General features: G+C 40.0%; 1 protein-coding gene and 1 long non-coding RNA gene across 2 annotated transcripts in view; one reads left to right on the top strand and one right to left on the bottom strand.

The window, feature by feature from the left end:
* Positions 1-191: 191 nt before the first annotated feature.
* The window catches only part of LOC114557845 (uncharacterized), a 41,504-nt gene continuing 18,756 nt past the window's right edge, over positions 192-22,939 (top strand). The window contains exons 1-2 of the long non-coding RNA XR_003692850.1: positions 192-364; positions 11,161-11,322. This is a non-coding gene — a long non-coding RNA (uncharacterized LOC114557845). The remainder of the gene's footprint in view (positions 365-11,160; positions 11,323-22,939) is intronic.
* The window catches only part of cyb5r4 (cytochrome b5 reductase 4), a 34,312-nt gene continuing 22,046 nt past the window's right edge, over positions 10,674-22,939 (bottom strand). Inside the window, exons 12-15 of the mRNA XM_028581525.1 lie at positions 20,095-20,245; positions 16,647-16,733; positions 12,298-12,459; positions 10,674-11,260 (exon numbers count right to left, since the gene is read on the bottom strand). Coding sequence (XP_028437326.1) covers positions 11,206-11,260; positions 12,298-12,459; positions 16,647-16,733; positions 20,095-20,245 — 455 coding nt within the window. The 3' untranslated portion in view covers positions 10,674-11,205. The remainder of the gene's footprint in view (positions 11,261-12,297; positions 12,460-16,646; positions 16,734-20,094; positions 20,246-22,939) is intronic.

The raw sequence follows: 22,939 nt of genomic DNA on the forward strand, positions 1-22,939 counted from the left end.
GACTGCGATCTGCCACCACGCCAAGACCCGCCCTAGGAAGCAGCTCGATTGGTTGAGGCAAGACATTTCACCTCGAGTGGTTAAGGTTAGGATAGCCGATTGGTCACGGTTACGCTACCTTGCGTAACCATCATGGACACCTGGCCAATAAATGGTATTGAAGGGCGGGTCTTGGCACGGCCATAGTGGGATTCGTAATATCGCTGCCGGCAGGTTGTCGTTTCAATGAACGTTGGCTGGAAGATGAAAGATACAAATTATGGATTAAACGAGGACAAACCCTACGAGTTGCCTCTTGTAAAGTCTGCAAAAAAGATGTGCAGCTTTCCAAAATGGGCGAGTCTGAGCTCTCGAGTCACATGAAGTAAGTTTCAAGTAAGCCAACTGAAATAGTTGGCTACACGTTAGCGCCAGTTAGCGCCTATTTGTTTATGCTAGTAACTTCTAGCTAGGAATTCGCAGGCTAAGTGACTGACAGTACTTGGTGTGATAATGTAATGTTAGTATTGCATGTCCGTTATGGCACGTTCATTTGGGGAATATGCAGTGAACATAGCCAAAGTTACATCACAGTCACTGTAACGTTACTACCCGCAAATTAAAACCTGCAAACGTTATCCCGGTGCTTAACAACAATCGTTGTTGCTCAACAGAAATGGTGTCAGATGGAGTGTCATACAAGCAGCCTACTGTAAGGTTGAGGATGGCCTTATGCAATATTTACACTGCTCTATTCCAGTAGATAAATGTATATGTCTTGGCAATGAAGTAAACATTTTTTTTTCAATTAATATAGGCTATTTATCAGGCAGGTGCCTGTGCACTGTCAGTCTTCTGTGTTAAAATGGAATTACAGGTTGTTGTTGCACTGTCTCAGATTTTGTTCAAACATTGTCTATATCAAGAATGTGTCCCAAAACCAAGGCCTGTAAAATATTTCTGTTCAAATCCTATGTTTTCATATTTTTAACCCTTGAAATTACTTCAGTTTTACAGCCTGAAAATCTGGGAAGCAATATTTGGACATTAATTCATAGGCAGCCCAAACTTTGTAGGTTGGAAGAAAAACCTGTCAATATGACTGAACCATTACAAGTTTGTACGGCATGCCCTAGATTTGGAAAAAAATTGTGAAAGGGCATTAAGGGTAGCTTAAACTTTGAGCAAAATCTAAGCGGGTGCACCACTTTTTTTCCTTGATTTTGACACTATGACCCAGCTGAATGTCATTTGGCTCAGATCTTCCCACTCAGTGCTCCTCTCCATACAGGGCTCCACACTAACTTTTTGCCTTGGTTGCACTGGTCCACCTAACTTTTTTTATTTAGGTGCACCAGCACAAAATTTAGGTGCACCCAACTTTTTCCTTGCGTCGCCATTAGCGCTGAATGGCGATACACGATATATAGCCCTGTATTTTTTTACAAAGTGGGCTAAATGTTCAGTTTTAAGTCAAAGCCACTTTTCACAAGCTAGGGCTAGACACCCTTTGCTTTTTTTATTAATAAGGGAAAAAAATTCCACTAATGAACCCTGACAAGGCACACCTGTGAAGTGAAAACCATTTCAGGTGACTACCTCATGAAGCTCATTGAGAGAACACCAAGGGTTTGCAGAGTTATCAAAAAAGCAAAGGGTGGCTACTTTGAGGAATCTAAAATATAAGACATGTTTTCAGTTATTTCACACTTTTTTGTTAAGTACATAATTCCATATGTGTTCATTTATAGTTGTGATGCCTTCAGTGAGAATCTACAATGTAAATAGTCATGAAAAGAAAGAAACATTGAATGAGAAGGTGTGTCCAAACTTTTGGCCTGTACTATATATATCTCTGAGAAAGCTCCTTCACTTGTTTAACAACAATAACAGACTGATTAAAAGAGAAAGAGGACGCCCGGATAGCTCAGTTGGTAAATACAGAGGTTTGATTCCGACCTGCGGCCCTTTCCTGCATGTCATTCCCCCCGCCCTCTCTCTCCCCTTTCATGTCTTCAGCTTTCCTATCAAAATAAAGGCTGAAATCTTAAAAAAAAAAAACAGACCGAAAGACATATGGAAACAGAGGAAGAGAGGGGGAGTGCGATGGACTGAAGCGTATTCTACTCATAGAGTGACCGGCGTTGACTCGTTATGAATGGGTCCAGCACGGGTCGAATGCGCTTTGGCGGGTCAGCGGTGTTACACCCGTCTTGTGTAGGCTACGAAACGTCTGTATTGTCACTGCGCTGCATTTTTATGAACTATGATCCAGCAGGCTCCGTCTTAAACGCTATTACTCAACGAACTGAAGTTAGTTGGATTTAATAACTTCTAATGTGTTTTTCGCCGTGGCGGCCGCAATAACAGAGTTACCAGCGGAAACACTGGTAGGCTACTGTTGACCGCTGGGTCAGATGAAAACCCCAAAACATAGAAATAGCTGAATAATTTCCTTATTCCATGCTTTACAACATATATAGCGTTGTCAGTATTAACAGGATAACTATGTAATCACTTAGATGTGTTTTTGAAAAGCAAACTATATCATTGCTAAGTGTGTGTGTGTGTGTGTGTGTGTTTGAAAGCCCCCCAAAAATAACAATATCTTGCTTGCATATTAATCTGTTTTTGCTTATATATTAATCTGTTTTTTGCTTATACTGATCTGTTTTTGCATTTTATGATAGAAAGAGCTTTTATTGAGAAACTCTGAAGAGTGTAGGAAAGCACCTGGACAGATAAGAAGAGCACAGGCAGAAGGTGTGTGTGTGTGTGTGTGTGTGTGTGTGTGTGTGTGTGTGTGTGTGTGTGTGTGTGTGTGTGTGTGTGTGTGTGTGTGTGTGTGTGTGTGTGTGTGTGTGTGTGTGTGTGTGTGTGTGTGTGTGTGTGTGTGTGTGTGTGTGTGTGTGTGTGTGTGTGTCTTGAAGGCGCATGCGTGGCCATACACAGCACACGAGCTGTAGAGTTCATGAAGTTCATTACTGTACGTTGTTTGTGAAGTGTTTCCTACATTACGTTACAAGGTACAAGTGTTTTTGCCAAGTAGCGGGCTCCCTTCGGGCTCTTTTACCCGAGCGCTTTACGTGGCATCGGGATGCCATGAAGCCTTCTCCATCTACCCTTGCACTTTCTGTTGCATTGGGAAAGCTTTATTAGGCCCCTCTCAGCTGTAGAGGGGTTCCCTTGTACTCGCTGAGTGTAAGGGAGGAAAAGAAGAAAAAAAAAAAAAAAAAAAAAAAAATACTATCTCTGAGAAGCGGCTTCGAATACCTCTGTTAAACAGGGGCCAAAAAATGCTCTTCTCTCATAATTTTGCCCAGACGCCTTTTGTTGCTGGGGAAAGATTTATTTGCCTTTTTGACACCGGAGAGGAGATTACCTGCGCTCATATGAGTGTGGGAGAGATAGGAGGAAAAGAGAAGTGGCCCTAAATACCTCAGAGAGGTTAGAGCGGAGGCTTTATCTTCATTTTTATTTCTATTTTGTAAAGGATCAATTGCTTTTAATTTCTGCTTTTGTCACAAAATAATAAAAACCACCTGAGTCCGACTTTGGACTAGGGGACCCAACTTTTGCCAGTTCTTTATTTTCTCTGGGATCGTTTTACCCGCTGCCAAGCGGGGAGGGTTCACCCTTATGGGGGTTAGAGACTCCTCTTTAACCGCCGGTGGCCAGTTGCGGCCCGCGGGGATTGACTTGGAAACGCAGACCTCCTGTTATCTCCCAGTGGGAGTGCATTTCCCTATCCGCACGGCCTGGTCAGAGCCTCTGAGCATCCCCCTCTCTCAGTCCGGCGACCAAGGAGGGCAAGGAGGACGTCCTTGAGAAGGAAGGGACCTCCGGTGACCCTGGGAGGACGGCAGAGACCGTAGGTAGGCCTACTAAAGAAAAATCATTGGTTTTAAAGATCCCCTTGGGCAGTGCTTGTCATACAGGGGGATAACAGCCCGTGTTTTTGGGGACATCTGGTGTAGTGTGTATCTAACCTCTTGCCTCGCCTTCGGGTTCCCTGATCCAGGTGAGGGTCTCTCCTTAAACGGAGGGCGTGTGTGTCTCTATAAACTAATAAATCAGGGAAGCGTCAAAAGCAACTCCTTTTTAGTATAGGTCAAAACATCCGCCCCGCTGACGGGCAACTGACGTTTGTCCGTACGGCAGAAGAGGGCATAAGGGCCGGGGGTTTGCTGAGGGGAAGGCAATAAAAGGGGTTGGCTCGACCACAGCGAGCGACGCCTCAGTAAACTGCCACACCGGTCTACAGTACCAATACAGGTTTCCCTCTCATACTTAACAATATACAGCTGTGTTAATAACAATTAAAACTGTAGACAAATGTCAGCAGTCTGGACCAGCGGCGCTGTGTCTCTCCATGTTGCAGGGGAGCCGTGAGTGAATGGAGGAGAGATCCAAACGCAGGCACGGCTTTACAGAAGGGTCACGTAACGCAACATTAAACCATATCCATATAAACAACATTAGCTAAGTTTCCATCCACTTGTCAATCGAATTATCTGAAGTTTTGCTAGAGAAAAGTAGTTGTTGTTAATATTAGAAGCTGAGGACGCTGCGATGGGACTTTGGCCGAGGATCTGATCCAGCTCATCAAAAAGGTGGAACTTGCCTTTTATTTTCCCTCCGGCGCCGCTGCGAGACAACTCTCTTTTTTTGAGACATGTATCGCTATTTGAGCGCCATCCATTTACTCCGAAGGACGTCCCACGGCTTGTCGTAACCTTTGTTGGTCATTTCCTTCGCGAGTTCCTGATAAATTATGGCATTTCTTAGATTTTGGCTATCTAAAATAGCAGTTATATTTTGCTCGTAAATTAAATTCAAAAAGTCTCTCGTCTCCTCGCTCGTCTGCTTACATCGGTCATTGTTGACACCTGTCATGTGTGCAACAGAGCAGAAATACTGGGGGGAAATGAACTAAAACTTCTGCTTCTTCGTTTTGTGGCGGGTTGCAACCATAAAATGACCTAAAACTTAATCGCAATTCATTAATTTATTCGGCAAATAACGTTTCCATCAGCGTTTATCGCATAAGCCATATCTATCTATCTATCTATCTATCTATCGATCGATCAAGAGAAAATCCGATGAGACTGAACGTATTTCATTTGAGTCGATATTCATGAAATTCTATCGAATTTTACTGTTTCCATAAGGCATTTTTCATTCGATATCACGTAATTTGGATAAAAACGTGTGGATGGAAACATAGCTTTTGCTTCGTTCGTGGAGAGGCAGTGAATGCGAGGATGTTAGGTACACCGGTGCAACCTAGGAAAAATGGTAGTCGCACCCTTACAAATTTTGGTCACATTTGCGACCAAATTGGTCGCACTTAATAGAGCCCTGCCATAGCTGTCTTACTGTATGTTATGTTATGAACCATGAAGAGCTTAAACATTTTAAAGGTGATAATTCAGGGTTAGTGAAGTGAACCTGTCGAGTGATTTTGTTTGGGGGTAATTGTTTTTACATTGACTCAGGCAGGTTAGATAGCACAGTCTACTTGGACAGTGATACATTTTGAAAAATAAAACTTGTGTTTTGCTTAAATATCTGATCCTTCTGCTATTACGAGACACAATGTTGGCTGTTTATAGTATTATGTCTTTTAATGTGACAAAAACACTGAGTAATAATTTTGTATGTATTGGCATATATTTTACGGTGGTGTAAGGTGCTGGAAAAAGCTTTAAAATGGACCTTGAAGGTGCTTAAAAAGTGCTTGAAAGTGAAGGTGCTTAAAAAGTGTGGGCGGGGATGTTGGTTTTTGCAGACGGAATCTGCGGCGAAGTGGGACACTGGAAACTTTAGTAGACCACCGGCTCTCGGTGGTCGGGGGAGAGATGAATGTTTGGAAATAAGAGGTTGCTGTTCGGTTGCTGCGGCCCGCCGTACAGCTTAGTTTGACCAGCAGGCAGCAGCGGCGGCCGGAGCGGGCAGCAGCCGCGACGGGCAGCAGCCGCGATCATGGGGGGACATTCTCAGCGGTGAAACGCAAACGGGGGCTGGAGTATAGCTAACCTAGCTAGGTGGAAAGCTAACGCTAGCCAGCCACCTGTTCCATCAATCCTGGTTGCAAGTGTCTGCTCATTAGACAACAAACTGGAGTACATCAAACTTAAACGAAAATCCCATCACGAGTTCAGAGACTGCTGTGTTTTTCTTGTTGTGGAAACATGTCGCCGGGTAAGAGTGGAGATTTTGTTAACACGGACTTGTGCAGAAATTAGCTGCTTGTATCCAACTAAATGCTAACTGCTGGGGAAGTTTGTGACTAGTAAATGCCGACCGTTCTACATTTCACGCAAATTTACAACTGTGTTTTATAATCTGCTACATTTAGCTATTACACACACACACGTAAAGTTCAGCTAATGCATACTAGCATTAGCGCTTGGTTGACTGTAAACACCTGTTTCGTATGTCGTTTTTATATATTTTAAATGTGTAACCATTACAGCCACGGTGAAATGTTGTTTCGTGTATATGGTTGAAATGACAATAAAACACATTTGGGTTGAGTTGAATGCTGCGTCACTGTCGGTCTGTAAGTGGATGTGGCTTGGGAGTAGAGTCTAAGCAGCGAAGCAAGTGCATTCTGGGATTTGGTGTCTTTCATCCATATGAGCAAAAAACACATTTTCTGGCTTATCTCGGCCTAGAAGGCACCAATTTCTATAATTTCAAGGGTTAGGCCTAACCTTTAAGTACTTGGCAGTTACTGTACTTCCAGTTCAGACTGCAAAAGCCAGTGTCTGTTCAGTCCAGTTTGTTCTGGCTCCATTTTCACATTTTACCTCTTTCAATACTTTTGGCTTTGGCCATTTAAGGCCTACTACTGTACTTTAAAGTTTTGAACTGTTGTACAATGTTCACAGAATACGTGAAAAAGTGAGTTAGATGTTTATTGTGAATACTCAGGGTTGGCTTATTCATAGTGTGAATTCAGGACATTCAGTGATTTCTGAAAATAAATCACAAAAGTAAAAAAAATGCCTTTTGGAAAATAGTTCCTTATTTGATTATCATAAAAAAATGTGTTCTTTGCAGAGATATCGGTTATCGGTATCGGCCACAATTTTCACATCGGTGCATCACTAGGAAGGGGCAAAAATCCTGGTTAGCTGATTGGATAAACCATCTGTCTATCACCACCTATGTTGGTGATAGACGGGCCAAATCAACCAATCCGATCAAACTCTTGCCGAAACCAGTCGGGAGAAGAGCAAAAACATATTTTCCTCCGAGAAAAGCCTCCAGTGCCGTTTTTTGCTCTTCTTTCAATGTAGGAATACTTTGTAATTCGGATAAAGCTAGCGCGATAGCTACGCTCATCTCATCCGTGGAAGCAGCCATGTTGTTTAGACTGAACAGTCGCTTCTTGTTGCGTCACACCTAAACCCGCCTCAAAACTAACGCTGATTGGTCGGTCATTTAGCGAACGGCTCCAAATTTTCTCTATCTGAAGACGTCAGACTGATCTGAGAAAACTGGAGCTCGCGAGATCAGGACGGTCTCACGAGGCTAATGTAACATTGGTTGGGCTGAAAATGGTCCGGTTGCTGTTCTATGCGCCCTAATACAACCCTGTGAAATAGCCCTAGAATGAAGCGAGTTTTTATATATATATATATATATATATATATATATATATATATATATATATATATATATATATATATATATATATATATATATATATATATATATATATATATATATATATACACACACACACACACACACACACACACACACACACACACACACACACGAGGAAAAGTGATCCGTTTCATCCTGAAAAGTCAGCTTTTTCAAAAACCAACATGGCTCAGTTCAAAATTTTGTTTCAAAACAAAACTCATCTCTCGTCATGATTCGACATGGGATGATTTACGACCACTATACTGCAGCCTAGTGGTGAATCTGCAGACAGATGCTTAACAGTGTGCTCCTCAGCAGTAAGCTCCCCCTGCTGCTCATAAGGTGCCTCTGCACCCCTTTGGTTTCAGACCCTCCCACCAGCCTTTGGGCCACGCCTCCTCATTTACATTGACATGTGTCAAGTCCAAATGAAAAGGCAATGTTAAATGGAAATTCAAAAGCCAAATATTAAATGAAAATTAAAATCCAATGTTAAATTGAAATTCAAAAGCCAAATGAAAATTAAAATCCAATGTTAAATTGAAATTCAAAAGCCAAATATTAAATGAAAATTAAAAGCCAATGATAAATTGAAATTCATAAGCCAAATATTAAATTCAAAAACCAAAGCCAAATGGAAAATTTAAAAAATATTTTTAATTTGATCTCGCTTTGTTTTCCCTTTGGACTTTCAATTTCTCTTTGGACCTTCAATTTGAATTATGAATAAATATTTCCTCCATAGCTGCATACTACAATAATGTTTCCATAATCACGGACTTTAACCATCACTCCTCAGTGAACTGCCTCCTAGTCTGAGATCTTTTTCTAGTTAAAGAGCCAGTTATCATTAGGGAGTTTCCATGTTTTTTAGGAGTTTGCTCAAACTAATACATGTAAAAAAAAAATAAAAAAAATAGCATTAATTCAGTAAGAAAGTGAAAAAGAATAGGCGTATTAGGTATAAATTAATTTTCTTTTATTTGAAAGTCCGGCCGCCAGAGTGCTTAGAAAAATTCTGAAAAAATGTAGTTGATGATCCCAGCTGTAGACTCTCTGTCCAGTCAGAGACATATATTGTGTAATTGATGTTTTCAGTTCAATTAATTAAATCCAAGTAAATGGAACCCTCACAAGATGTCACCAAAATCACTCGGTCCCCTTTAAATCTTTCAAAAAATTATTTAAGTGTATTGAATTATACCGAATCGTATCGTTGGCTGAATATCGTGATATATATATCGTATCGTGAGCTGAATATCGTGTATCGTATCGTGAGATTGGTGTATCGCTACAGCCCTAAACGCGGAGTAAAAAGTGAGAACGCAACGCCACTTTTGCGTTTTCTCTTCAGATCGTTTCCGTCTAAACAGAACGGAGCTTAACTGCTGCACTTCGAATTCACCTCAAATGGAACAAATAGCGACGTGGAAGACTCAACAGGGTTTTCCATAGTAACAAGGGTCTCATTTATCTACATGAATACGTTTGTCTGTTACATTAAGGCATCGCGGAAATTGTTTAATGCGTCCTTTATTATTGTGGATTAATCGACAGTGTTTTCCAGAGTTCCATATTGACATGCACCTTATAGCTACATAGGCCGACTGATTGGCCTGACTATGTGAGTCATGCAGGTTTATGAAAAAAAATTTTTGCTAACCCGTCCCTCCCTGCCCTCTGACGTGATTTCTGTTTTAATTTAATTTAGTTTAACGTGGCTTTTCGGTTAACCGCTTTGTTCACCTGTCTACCATATGAGTTACAGTGTATCCCCCTCCCCTAACATGCAAAGGGTCTGTCCTGTCCTCATGCGTGTTATTTTCAGTGTTTACCAGGTCACATTGAACAACCTGAGATAACATGGAGATGTCTGCTGATACACATTATATCAGGCATTTCACCTGCTATAATGTGTATCCCTGTATTAAACTGTATTAAGGCATGTCTTGCACATATAGAAAAGGAATGAACTCTAGAAAGAGCTACAGTATGTCCCATATCTCAATCCGACAGCGAGACCTCTGGATCATTTTTCCCATTGTTTCACGAAGGCAATATAATTGGGGGCATAGTTAGAAAATTAGAGAACCTTTTGCGCACAAAGTCTCTGATTTGTGAATAACTGCACAGGAGCAACATGGACTGTCCTGAGGTGTGTCTTGTAGGCATTCAGAATTATTGCATTTTAGTTTGATATTTTTTGCATTCACTCAAAGATTTAAAAAAAAAAAAAAAAGAGCGTTGCGTTCTCTCCAGGTTACATGCTCAGAGTCAGTCTTGGTTTGCCTGGTCCTACCAGACTCTGGTACATTAGCCTGGTCCTACCAGACTCTGGTACATTAGCCTGGTCCTACCAGACTCAACTTCCTGTTGAAGTTTAAAACTATTTGATCTGTCCAGAGCCACTCTGGATCTGCCATAACCAATCGCTAACGTTTGGTCGTGACGTATGTCATGCGCATGTGCAACAAGAGGGGAGACCGACAACAACTATCGGCTTATATTTAGCATTAGCATCGCTAGCATTAGCCTTAGCCAACTCATTCACCACTAACTGAGCGAGCTGGAAAATCTAACTTTTCCCGAACCGCGTGGGGAGGAGGGCCACAACGTCACGGCCACCAACACAACTCAGCAAAGACTGTTCTTGCTCGGGCTTTAACTTCTGGATATTCGGACCATATCTTTCTCCGCCGCCATTGCGGTACTACAACTCAAACTACCGCACATCATAACCTCAACGTCATCATTCTCAGCAAATCCCTCCGTTCGCTGATTGGACCGCCGCATATTTAATATATACCGGAAACCCAGACGGAGTACTGAAAGAAAATGAAAATTGAGCAGAAATATGTAGGAAGGCGGAGCCAGGCTAAGTCTTGGTCTCTTTTAAAAAGGCAAAATAAATCAACTCTCTTTATAAAGGTCAACTTGACGACTCAAGATGAAATGTGGGTGAGTCAAGCCTCCAATCAGAAGTAATAGTGAAAATTGCCCCAGTCTTAATGAATAGGAGACTAACCTTTACAAACGTTACCATAATGCATTTTATTTCACTGGTTTCAATGGTTATAACTCTCCTGCAAAATCATCCATCCATGTAACTGGAACATTAAGATCCATAAATATCTCCAGAAGATCCTCTGCTTCACACTCCAAAGCTCATGTTAATTCTGTTTTTATATTGCATATAATCCATCAGTTTACATCATCTCATGATTTTCTCTGTGTCTCAGTATATTTTACTGCTTTTATTTTACACACCTTTTCAATGTTTCAACTTATAGTTTCATGAACATTATTAACTTTATTCCAGACACGGACCCAAACGAGCCAGAATCATACGAATCTTACTGAATTGATTTTTGGGATTGTCTTTACAGCCCATCAAAGCCTGGGTCGTGTTGCCTGCTGTCGGCATCTTCAGCGTCCTTGGTGCATAGAAATACAACGTTCCATTCATCTCCCAAAAACACAGGTTTATAAATTAAAATGGACTCTCTGTGTCGCTCACAGGCACACAGTCTTTGCAGGGTGGGGTTGGGGTCGAGGAAGAGCTCATCAGCCCTGGAAGGTGTGGAGCTCCTCTTCACTGAAGCCCTGCTGCTTTAGCAACCTGAAAGACAGACAAACCGGATAAGGAGGACGAGGAAAGAAACTGCTGCGTTCAAAGAAAAAGTGAGTGCAAGAGTGAGTACAAGACAAAGTTGATACATTCTAGGCAAGATCTGAGTGTCACTGCACTCTGAGGTCTGCAGTAGGGCTGCACAATTAATCGCAATATTTGTTAAAGGTCCCATGGCATGGAAATTTCACTTTGAGGTTTTTTAACATTAATGTGAGTTCCCCCAGCCTGCCTATGGTCCCCCAGTGGCTAGAAATGGTGATAGGTGTAAACCGAGCCCTGGGTATCCTGCTCTGCCTTTGAGAAAATGAAAGCTCAGATGGGCCGATCTGGAATCTTCTCCTTATGAGGTCATAAGGAGCAAGGTTACCTCCCCTTTCTCTGCTTTGCCCACCCAGAGAATTTGGCCCACCCATGAGAGAAAGAGAGACATCATGGCTTTCAAAGGAGCAAAGTGGCAGTTGGTCAAGGCTACACCCCCACCCTCCACCTCGCCCCCCCCCCTCTCTCCTTCTCAACAGCTACAGACACAGAAATGGCACATCCTAAGGAAAGCTCATTGTGGGACTGTCTCTAGTGGCTGTAATTTAGCACAAAGGCTGAATTTCGGGAAAGAGACTTCAGATACAGTATTAGGGGACCACTAAGGTCTATATAAAAGAGACTTCAGATACAGTATTAGGGGACCACTGAGGCCTATATAAAAGGATCCAAAAAGTCATAGGTCATATAAAAATGTCATGGGACCTTTTTAAAGGCAAAATATGTGTCAAACCATTCTAAATTAAGTATTGTGGTGCTGCAGAGACGTCGAAATTAGGGGTAATTTGGACAATTAAAAAAAAAAAAAACCAATAATTCACCTAAATATTTTCTGCTGATACGGTACCGCTGATGGCGACTACATCATATCGGTTTCCAGCAAAAGAGAACGACAGCAGAAAATCCATGTTATGTTCTTCTTTACAAATGAAATGTGCACTAGGACAGTAAGTTGAAGTTTATATAACAACGGTTATATTACATACCCTATTGTTAGCTCTGTAAAGGCATCGGGGCCGCACACACACACATAGCGTTTGGACCCGTCGGGCCTTTTGAGGAAATCCTTGAGCATGGACTCATCCACCCGCCCCGTCCTGCCAGTCCAGCTTTCACAGGGATCGGAGACAACGTACTCCACCTGAAACCTGACACACACAGACATGTGTTCTGAAGATGTAGAAAGACGCAGAGGTCCAGATGTAGCAGAAGAATTTGTAAAGCTGAAAATCATCTTCATTTCACAGTTCTGCCTCAATACAAATGTGGCTATGTCGAGCCTTAAAGCCCAGTGTGAATTCACACTTCAACTCAGTGTGTCCCTCAGTTGCTCACATTTCACCCCTTTACCCCAAACGCTGAAAAATTTAGCCAGCGTGGACGTGCCAAAAACGGCAGTTCCTCGAATGACCACTTGAGGCTGGCTCCAAAAGGGAGTCAATGCACTTTTCTTTTTTTTTTTTTTTTTTTCCCTCTTCTCCTTTTTAGCTTAACTTAACATCCTTCAACATTGCCTATTCTGGTGGACTGCATACTAAACAGAAGTTGTGTAATGAAGCTTTGCAGAAGTTCCACAGTCAATGGAGTGAACTTCTGCTATTTCTTCCCATTGTTAGCTCATACATCACAAGTCTGTTTTTTCCACGCTGTCAAAGTCTCCACATTCACAATTCTGAAGTCACCATATCTGACCAATGATCCTACTGCCCACTTTCCTTGAGCTCATCAGTCCCGGCATGCTGTTCTTTAATTATTTGCAATTGTGTCGCTCTGGTTTTAATACTGTGCAACCCACCTCCTCCCCATCACCCTGAGCTCTATGAAGTTAAGGAAGATTCGACTAAGGTTATACTCCTCTACTACCAGCATCTAGGTAATGGATCTTCATATGGGCATACGCTTCACATGGAACAAAAAATCTTATTTTCTCAGCCATTTGTTTAATTACTACATTCTCACTTGTAGGTCTTCCTCGTTTTCTATTCATAAAGTAAAATACTTTGGGTTAACGTGTCATTAAAGGTGCTATACAAATTAAATTGACACTGAGATCGATGGAATCTTTCTCTGCTGCTCACCTCCATAACTGTTTTACACTTCCAACGTATCTCTCCTTATTGAGGTAATGTTGTACCATGTACCACTCAGCATGTGTTTCTGAACCAGGAAGCACATCCTTGATTGTAAAGCGCCAACCAAATTTGCCAAAGACTGCAGCTGCGAAATCTGACCTTCTTAATATGATGCTGCAATTGTGGCAAGTTAACACAAAGAGCTTTGCGAGATGTAAAACAAATGGACTTAAGTTATCGTTTATTCCAACGTCTATCAAGCAGCTGAACTCAAACCGTAAATCTTAGCACAACAGAGCAAAGGCGCAATAAATATGCCAGCCCTTTTTGCACTTTAAATATTACAGTTACTATTTAAGATGTCATATTGTCAGTAATATGTGTCCTTCGTTTATGTCCTAAGATGCTTTGCTGATCTTATGTTTGTTTTTATGATGATTTAGAATGGTTTTCCTGTTACATGTGGATGACTTTTGTAGGGCTGCAACTAACGATTATTTTAATAATCAATTAATCTGTCGATTATTTTTTCGATGAATCGGATAAAAAAAAGTAGGGCTGTCAATTGATTAAAAATAATTAACTAATTAATTGCACAATTTGCTGTAATTAATCGCGATTAATCACTTTTTTTAAATTGAGACTAAGCTTATAATAATGGATATTTAAATGCTAAATCACTTAACTTTGCAAATATGAAGAAAAAAACAAACAAGGAAAGGTTCTGCTTAGTTCAGAATGTTTAATATCTTTCAGAACAACAGCAGCAACAATTTGGCTTATTTAGTCCTGCTGAAGGCTGCTGGAAACTGCTACAAACTGGGACTCACCCGGAAATGGCGAGCAGGATGAGGTGACTAGAGTCTCTCAAAATCTGACAAATCTTCTAAACTGACCTTTGTTGAGCTGAAATGAAGACAGATTCCGCAACTGCACGGCCTATTTCTCGCTTAAAATGTTTTCAGAAACATGTATCGGTGAACTATTTTAGTACAATATGAGATCGTATTCTGAACGGCCGCAATGACAGTCTGGCTTTGGATTTCCGGAGAAAACAAACCATGTGACGCGTTCGTCCAATCAGCTGCCGGTTTTCATTACTTGGGCAACAATACCGAGTAGCGCCGCCTGCTGTTATGAAGGCGTATTACGTTTCTCAGCCGCCACATGAAGTAAACAAACACAGCTGCGTTAATTTCGTTAATTTTTTTTAACGAGTTAAATATTAAAAAATTAACGCAAAAATTAACGCGTTACTTTTGACAGCCCTAAAAAAAAGCATTAATTTACATCAACTAAATACATACATACTTGTTGTTTTAGTTAATAGTTGTGTAAAGGTAAGTAACCCAAATAGCAGATACAGACAGACAGACACACACACACACACACACACACACACACACACACACACACACACACACACACTTATTCATTAAATTATTACCATCATTGTAGTAAGTGCAAGTTAAGTTCATTTGTACATCACACACTAATATATTTGTAAACGATAACTGATATGGGACAAAGCACATAATATATACATGACAACAGATTGAAAAATGAATGGGCCAAAAAAGGCGAGTGAATAAAAGTGTCTTTATTCTTGCAAATTATACCACCCCTGCTTTATTACTGTTAACGAGCTAACGCTAGCTTGTCATGCTAGTCAGCTGGATAACGAGTAAACAGCAGCACCAGAAGAGCTACTGGAGGGACGGTACGTTCCTCACTTCAGAACAGAACAGAAGTAGGATAGTGTAGTGACTTTACCCTGCTGTTGAACTCCCTTCCTCCTCATCAAGGACTCCAACATGTTTACGTTTTAGGTGCTGACTCATCACCGTGGTGCGCCCGTGCCATGCCGTGTCGCTTTTGCTTATCTTACAATTAACACGTTTTTGATTTATTTAGTGTGAAATGCTCCCACACCTTGGATGACTTGGGTCGTACTAATTTCTCTGCCTCCGCCGAGTGTTTCAGAACAACGTTACGGGTCTCTCTCCGTATTTCCTCTAACCCCGCTCTGCTCTTTTTTTTTCTTTCGCTCCGCTCCGTGCAGCTCCGCCCCGTGCTGTTCCTCTCTGCGCTCAACTCAATTTTTTTTTTATCTCCGGGGCTAGGTGGCGTAATAGTTGCGCGACACAACGAATCGATAATTAGTTGCCAACTTTTTTAGTAATCAAATTTTATCGATTCGTTGTTGCAGCCCTAGACTTTTGTTTTATCTGTTATACTCTTATTTTAAATCGATTGAATAAAGATTTTATTATAAAGAAAAACTAAAACACAAGCAACAGACTGTAGCACTATGCCCAAGACAAATTTCCCCTAGGGGACAATAAAGTGTATTCTATTCTATAGTGGATGTACACTACTGGTCAAAGGTTTGGGGTCCACTTTCCATTCCACTCCATTACAGACATAATACCAGCTGAGATGAGTTGCATTGTTTTTTTTTTTAACCAGGGCAGCAGTTTTCAGATTACATTATGTGCTTACATAATTGCAAAAGGGTTCTCGACTGTTGTAGACAGAAGTGGCTGATCTTTAATGCAATATCTACATTGCCCATTATCAGCAACCATTTATCCAATGTTCCAAAGGCACATTCTGTTTACTAATCTGATATCATTTTAAAAGGCTAACTGAGAAAACAGAATGCTGAGACACACTTTTGCAATTGTGTAAGCACATAATGTAATCTGAAAACTGCTGCCCTGGTTAAAAAAAACAATGCAACTGATCTCAGCTGGTATTCGGTCTGGAATGGAGTGGAATGGAAATGTCTAAGTGACCCCAAACGTGTGTGTGTGTGTGTGTGTGTGTGTGTGTGTGTGTGTGTGTGTGTGTGTGTGTGTGTGTGTGTGTGTGTGTGTGTGTGTGTGTGTGTGTGTGTGTGTGTGTGTGTGTGTGTGTGTGTGTGTGTGTGTGTGTGTGTGTGTGTGTGTGTGTGAATATATGTGTAAATATAACTGAAAAAGGATACAGGTCCAGATCCTATCTCTTTCTGGTTTTATTTTTCTACAATTCAAAACGGAACCACAGTGCGCTATCCTCACAGCACTCCCTTACACACTCCAGTTTATTTTTATTTATATTATATATATATATATATATATATATATATATATATATATATATATATATATATATATATATATATATATATATATATATATATATATATATAATTAATAACATTTGCATGCCGGGTTGTGACAGGGACACAGTATGAGGCTTGGTACACACAGCAGCAGTACCTGTCCGTATTAGCAGCCAGTTCATCCAGTTCACAGCGCCACAGAATGTCCTCCTCTCGTCGGTTCAAAAAGAGCAGCTTGGTTTTTCTGAGGACGCACAAACATGTTGTGGATTATCAGGCAAGGCCTTGGGTTCATAATGAAGTGATACAAACAGTAAAATAGAACACACTGTGTCTGTTTCCTCAGCGCAGTACTGTGGATTAGAGGTCGACCGATTAATCGGCCGATTCTTTTTTGGCATTTTTTACATCATCGGCCAATATCAAGCCGATTAATAGGCAGGCGCATCTGCGGGCAGCCTGGTGTTGTTGTTGTTGTGGAACACCTGTTCGACGCACGCTGCCCCTAGAGTCAATTACCAGCAGAGTGAGCAGACCTCACCCAGTGCCTAAGGAAGGAGCTGTTCCTCGGAGAAAACGGTAAGGATTAAATTCTTAAAGTCCTATATATTTAATGGAAAAACATATCACGTTATTGCCAACTTCGAGAAAAAAACATGAATAGGCGACATGATATTCGGCTACTTTGGATATTAATAGCTGTCATGTCATGCTGTCATCTCACAGTAATTAAGCTAGAATTTTGCAATCACAGACAGTGGATCTGAGACTTCTTTATTATTTGTTCTGTTTGTGTGTCTATATTTGAGAGGGTTGTCAACTCAATGCAGAGAAAGAAGTTGTAGTTAAAAGAGACCACCGCACCATAGGCTAGTGAAGGACTGGCTTTGCTTTGCTAGCGTTGTTGCTAGGGTTGGTACAGAGTAGACCTGCTGCTAATACGGCACCTGTGCCTTAACGACCCGTACCTACCGGACCGAATAGCAACGCAGATTTCTGAGTCATTTCGGCGCCACTGATATGCCTGCGTTGCTCTCTGATGCTCGAAAACGAATGTTAGAATAACAGAAACATCGCAGCATGTGAAGCTAGTTAACATTACACTCGTCAGCAGCTAATGTTAGCCTACCGTTAGCTAGCAGATGGATTAAACACAATTAAAATGCTGACAGCTAAACGGTGTAAAGTGTGATTTATTTCACTGTATATGCTCCAACAGCAGCATGTTAAGCAGTGTGCAGCTGGCGTTGTCTACTTGTCTGAAGAACAACACAGACGGTGCGTCGCGGTTCATTCAAAGTTGTTGTAAAATACCCTTTTGCCATGGTGGTTGTTTTTGTCGTTCAACAGCAATTTACTAGTGAAATACATTATTGTTATAAGTTATAGTTATTACATTATTATTAAATCATTTAATTTTGACCATATGGCCTAAAGTTGTTTTCAGCCCTTTTGCGATAATTAGGTTTTGTCCATTTGGCTTTGTCTGTCAACAAACAAAACAAAACAAAAATACATGTTTCAGGACAGTTTTTGGGAAGATGATAGAAACGTTTTTAGCCTTGTATCACTTACAATGCACTGAATTATTAGCTGATTTTATAAAACAAATGTTAGATTTTATATCTATACCTATCTATAAAATGACTTTAAGAAGATACTATACAAAAATACTAACTTAACCTTGTATTTTCCCCCTTTTTTAGTCATTAAGTCTGATGGCTGAAAAGAAAAATTAGAAATTCTGTGTATCTTAAGTACTTATTAGTGTTAAAATTTTATCTTTCAAATAAAGGTTAAAAACAAGCAACAAAATATCGGCCAAAAATAATCTGCAGCATACTGTATATCGGCCATCGGCCGACCCTGATTTCAAAAGATTGGCATCGGCCTGAGAAAACCCATATCGGTCGACCTCTACTGTGGATGGGAAAGGTTGATGATGTCGAGGAGGACAAGGAGTCTCTCTTTTTATGTGTCGGAGGTACGGCCGTCACTACACGCTGTCAACCATCTTTAAATGTCACTATTTCAACAGAAATGCTTCATCTCACGGTCCTACAACACTTAATTCTAAAACATCTAAGTTATACCTAGAGTTAGGGCTGAACGATTTTTGAAAATAATCTAATTGCGATTTTCTTCCCCAAATATTGAGATTTCGATTGGATATTCGATTTTTTTAAGCTCTTTGTCTTCTGTATTATTCAACAAAGACAAACAATAAATCATTGTGTGTATATATATATATATATATATATATATATATATATATATATATATATATATATATATATATATATATATATATACACACACACACACACACACATTTTTTTTTTACAGTGCACAGAGAGGAGCTGCCTCCAGCCCCTCCCCCTCGTGAAGTTGCATGCCGACACCGTCAACGCTGCACTAGCTCAGAGCGGCTATTGTTACGTTAGCTGCTGCTGGTCTTGCCGTGGGATTAACTGTACTAATAAAACCGTTGAAACACCACGGCCACGCTGCTGTGAAAGCTCCCCGAACCGTCATTTATCAGTCTGATTGTTACCCCTCTCAGTGGCAGCTCCTCCACCCATATCTTTATAACGTAGCTAACCGCTAACTGGAGCTAACCGCTAATCAGAGCTAGCTCGTTGTCAACCGAGCCTTCAGTTCTGCGTGCCTGTATCCATTAACTGCATGTATGGACTCGAGCCCGAACAAAACCCTTCATTTTATTAAAATGGCTGTAAAAGTTTTAAACTTCAACTCAGAATTGTTTGAATGACAGAGATCAGCTCAAGGTACAGTGTAGCGTGATGCTTTCTCTGCGTAGTGCAGACTGATTTGCTCTTGCGAGTCATCAAATCGAGACCAAATCGCAGCCTTTGCGATTAGGAAATCGCGTTTTAACATATCGCGATATTATCGCAAATGCAATTAATCGTTCAGCCCTACCTAGAGTCATAATACTAACATTTTAAATAATTAAATAATAATAATTGTCTGCAAAACGTGAACGCCGTCGGCATCATGTTGTGGTGACACAAGTTCGCTCTCAAACCTCTGAACGTCACAGATACAGAGAAGATGCAGTTGAAAAAAGATGCCTGTGGAAACCCAGCGTAAGATGACCGAGAGCTGGTTTGAAATCAGCAAAGTCTCCCTTTAACCCTCCTGTTGCCCTGGGCTCAAATTTTACCCATTTTCAAAAACTTTCTATATCAGAAATTTGGGTTTCTTTCAAACAATTTGTCAAAAAAAAAAAAACAGGATGGCTCCATACAACGCTGTTCACAAGTAAAATAAATTATCAATTCACTACTTTCACTGAATTTGGGTATTTTTATTAAATTTTCTAGCATTTGAAACAAAAAAAAGATTAAAGAATGTTAAAGAAACGTGACAAATGTTGGAAAAAGCTTCAAAAAACAACAAAAAAGTGTTGGAAAAAAAATGGTCAAAAACATTTGAAAAAAGTTACAATTTTAAATTCTGACCCAGAAAAAAACAAAGTTGCATGGTCGACAGGAAGACAACCCAAGGGTTAGTAGTAAGGATAGAGTAGACATAATGAAAGAATAATAAACAATGAATACACAACATTTTAAAAGTCCCACCTGATGGTGTCAATGTCCTGTAGGGCCAGTTGGATGAGGCGAGCCATGGGCGTGAACCCTGTGCCTGCTGCTATTAAGTAGAGGTATGTGACATCACGAAGGGGGCGGAGACTGAAGGTACCCTCTGGACCACTAATGGATATACAGTCACCTAGAAGAGTAACAACAAAAAAGTGAACAAAAAACACATAATTCATACAATGGATCACACCGTTCTGCCACAGTAAAAACTCCTAAGTAACAGTGCAAACATCAAATAACGTTCAAGGGACAATGTAGAGTTTGGGACAGGCAACATTTTGTTGATGATATTCAGTTTTTACTTTTTTTTTATTGATCAATGTCAAACATTGTTACAAAGCGTGATTCAATGATGTTAATATGAATAAATAAACGCAAGCATTAGAACATCCAAAAGAGCGTGAACACTTGTATAGGCCCATACAGGGTCAATCATTGTTATTACAGCAGATCAGAAATGAACCCATAACCACACAGAGAAAAGTGTGTTTCCACTTGACCCCAAAAACTAGTCCACAATAGCTCCTGGTGGAGAGCGTATGAAGGTACAGCAGGAGATTAGTATTGGTAACCTCTGCAGGAGAGCGGTAATGGAAAATGAATGTAATTATTAGAGCTCATACAATGCTGTTATTTGAAAAACTCAAGGGCAGCAGAGCAGTAGGTATGTTTATGACTCTTTGAATAGAAACTCAGGCATATTTTAGAGTAATTGGTAAGTGATTGATCCAAGAGTGCGGTTTCTTTTTGCTGCCCTTCTGCATGAAGGAAGAAGTAAAGAAAACAAAGACGAGGGTGGACCCAGGGACAATTAAGCCAGCTGGATGAACGTCTTGGAAGATAAAGAAAAGGTAAAAAAAAAATAATAATTGTATTATTAAAATTGGTGGATTGTTGTTTATTAATGTATGTGCAATACACTCTGCACTTGATCGATTTTTATTCTTTCATTTTGTCGTTCTTTATCGTACTTCATCTCAAATATTTTTCTTGTTGTATACTTTTAGATCTCACACTTTCCATCGTGCTCCCTCTGTCACTGATGACTATGAATGTATTTCGGTGGACAGGAGAAACTGAATTGCCCTTCGGGGATAAATAAAGATATCTGTATACAGCACTGCTGCAGTATAGTATCAAATGATCAAATAGTTTCTCATTTTGAAGTAGACATTTGAAGCTAACAAGCTGAATTTAGTAGTTATAGATTTAACATCTAACAATAAATCGAGGACCGAGGATTTTTTGTTTTGGGAAGTTACAATAGTTTTTATTTTATTTATTTATTTATTTAACGAGGAAGAACTCTTGAGATGTATCATCTCATTTTTGAGAGGGTCCTCGATAGGACTGGACAGTACAAAGGACAAGACATTACAGTACAACATACACATTCACTCACATACTAACCTCCCCAACCCCACACCTCTGCCCCGACATCACCAAAATAATCATTACAAAATGTATGAATTGTAATTAAAGACAAGAATATAGAAAATTAAAAATCTGATAACCAAAAAACAATTACACCAAAAAGCAATCAAGTTTTAAGTAAAGCATTTACAACAATTGCTTGTTTGCAAATAAATGAACAAAGATGTCTTGAAATATCTCAAAGATGTGATTAATCTTAGTGACACAGCATATTAGTTCGACACCGCATACCCTAATACGATGGCAGAAAGGTATGGTGGTGGGGGGGATGGGGATTTCTCAAACTATTCAACTATCCGATCACAAGAAGCATACTGGCAGCTTCACACTACTGCCCTTAGTGTGTAGTTATATGTGACAATGTTAACACCGCAGTGGCTTTAAAAAAAAATAAAAAATCTGGAGCAGATGACCAATCATAGCAGGCCGGCTTAGAGTTGCGTAACACCTAGCCGAAAGTAGAAAAAACTGTTGAAAACGGAGTGTTCAGAACAGTTGGAAATGTGAACGTTTTAGCTCACAGGGATTTGTCTAAAATACGTTTACCTAATTTTTGAAAGTTTTGGCCACGTTCAACATGAAAATCCAACATTATAACAATGTAGATATGACAGAAAATACGGAAAAGCATAGCCTAATATGTCCACTTACAGCTGGATGTCCCTCCCTTCCTGCTATTTATGCTATCTATTTGCAACGGAATAATTGCTGCATCCGGGACTTAGTGCTGCCCAAGATGGTTGTGATTGGTTTTAAGAAATCCAAACAAGCTAGAGTTTTTTTTTTTTCTCCTATCCCAGAATAGATAAGCGGTATAGCCAGACCATACTCCAGCTCTGGCACAACACCGTGGAGCATTATGCTGCATTACTAATTACAGATTGTGCTAACCTGCGCTTTTATGTACAAACGTCTGACTGTAGTTTAGTTTATTTGAACATGTTAAAAATAAAAAGATAAAAAAATAAGAAAGAAGAACATTTCACCACAAGCAAGAAAAAACTAACAAAATACTATCTTTGAAAATTATTGTAAATGATTCAAATAAGGATTCAAAAAAAGAGTAGGAAGAAGTTAAAAAAACGTTTCTGGTACTACCCCCTTTTTCTACTTTTGCACTTGTATACAAACAATTTAATTCATCACTTGTTTTATATGTATACATGCATGTATAAATATATCTTACACGCACATATAGACACACATACCCATCCACACATGCACAATATATTGCTTTTTTTAACCTCATTGCAATATCAACTGGCATCACTGGCTGATTTTTTTTTTGTTAGTTGAAAGAAAATGAGTAGAAAACTACACATTAAAATGTAACTGTCATTTTTATGTGATGCATTTTATATTCAATTCAATGTTCAATTTGTTCAATAAA

This window comes from Perca flavescens, chromosome 6 (genome assembly GCF_004354835.1).
Source record: "Perca flavescens isolate YP-PL-M2 chromosome 6, PFLA_1.0, whole genome shotgun sequence".
NCBI lineage: Eukaryota > Metazoa > Chordata > Actinopteri > Perciformes > Percidae > Perca > Perca flavescens.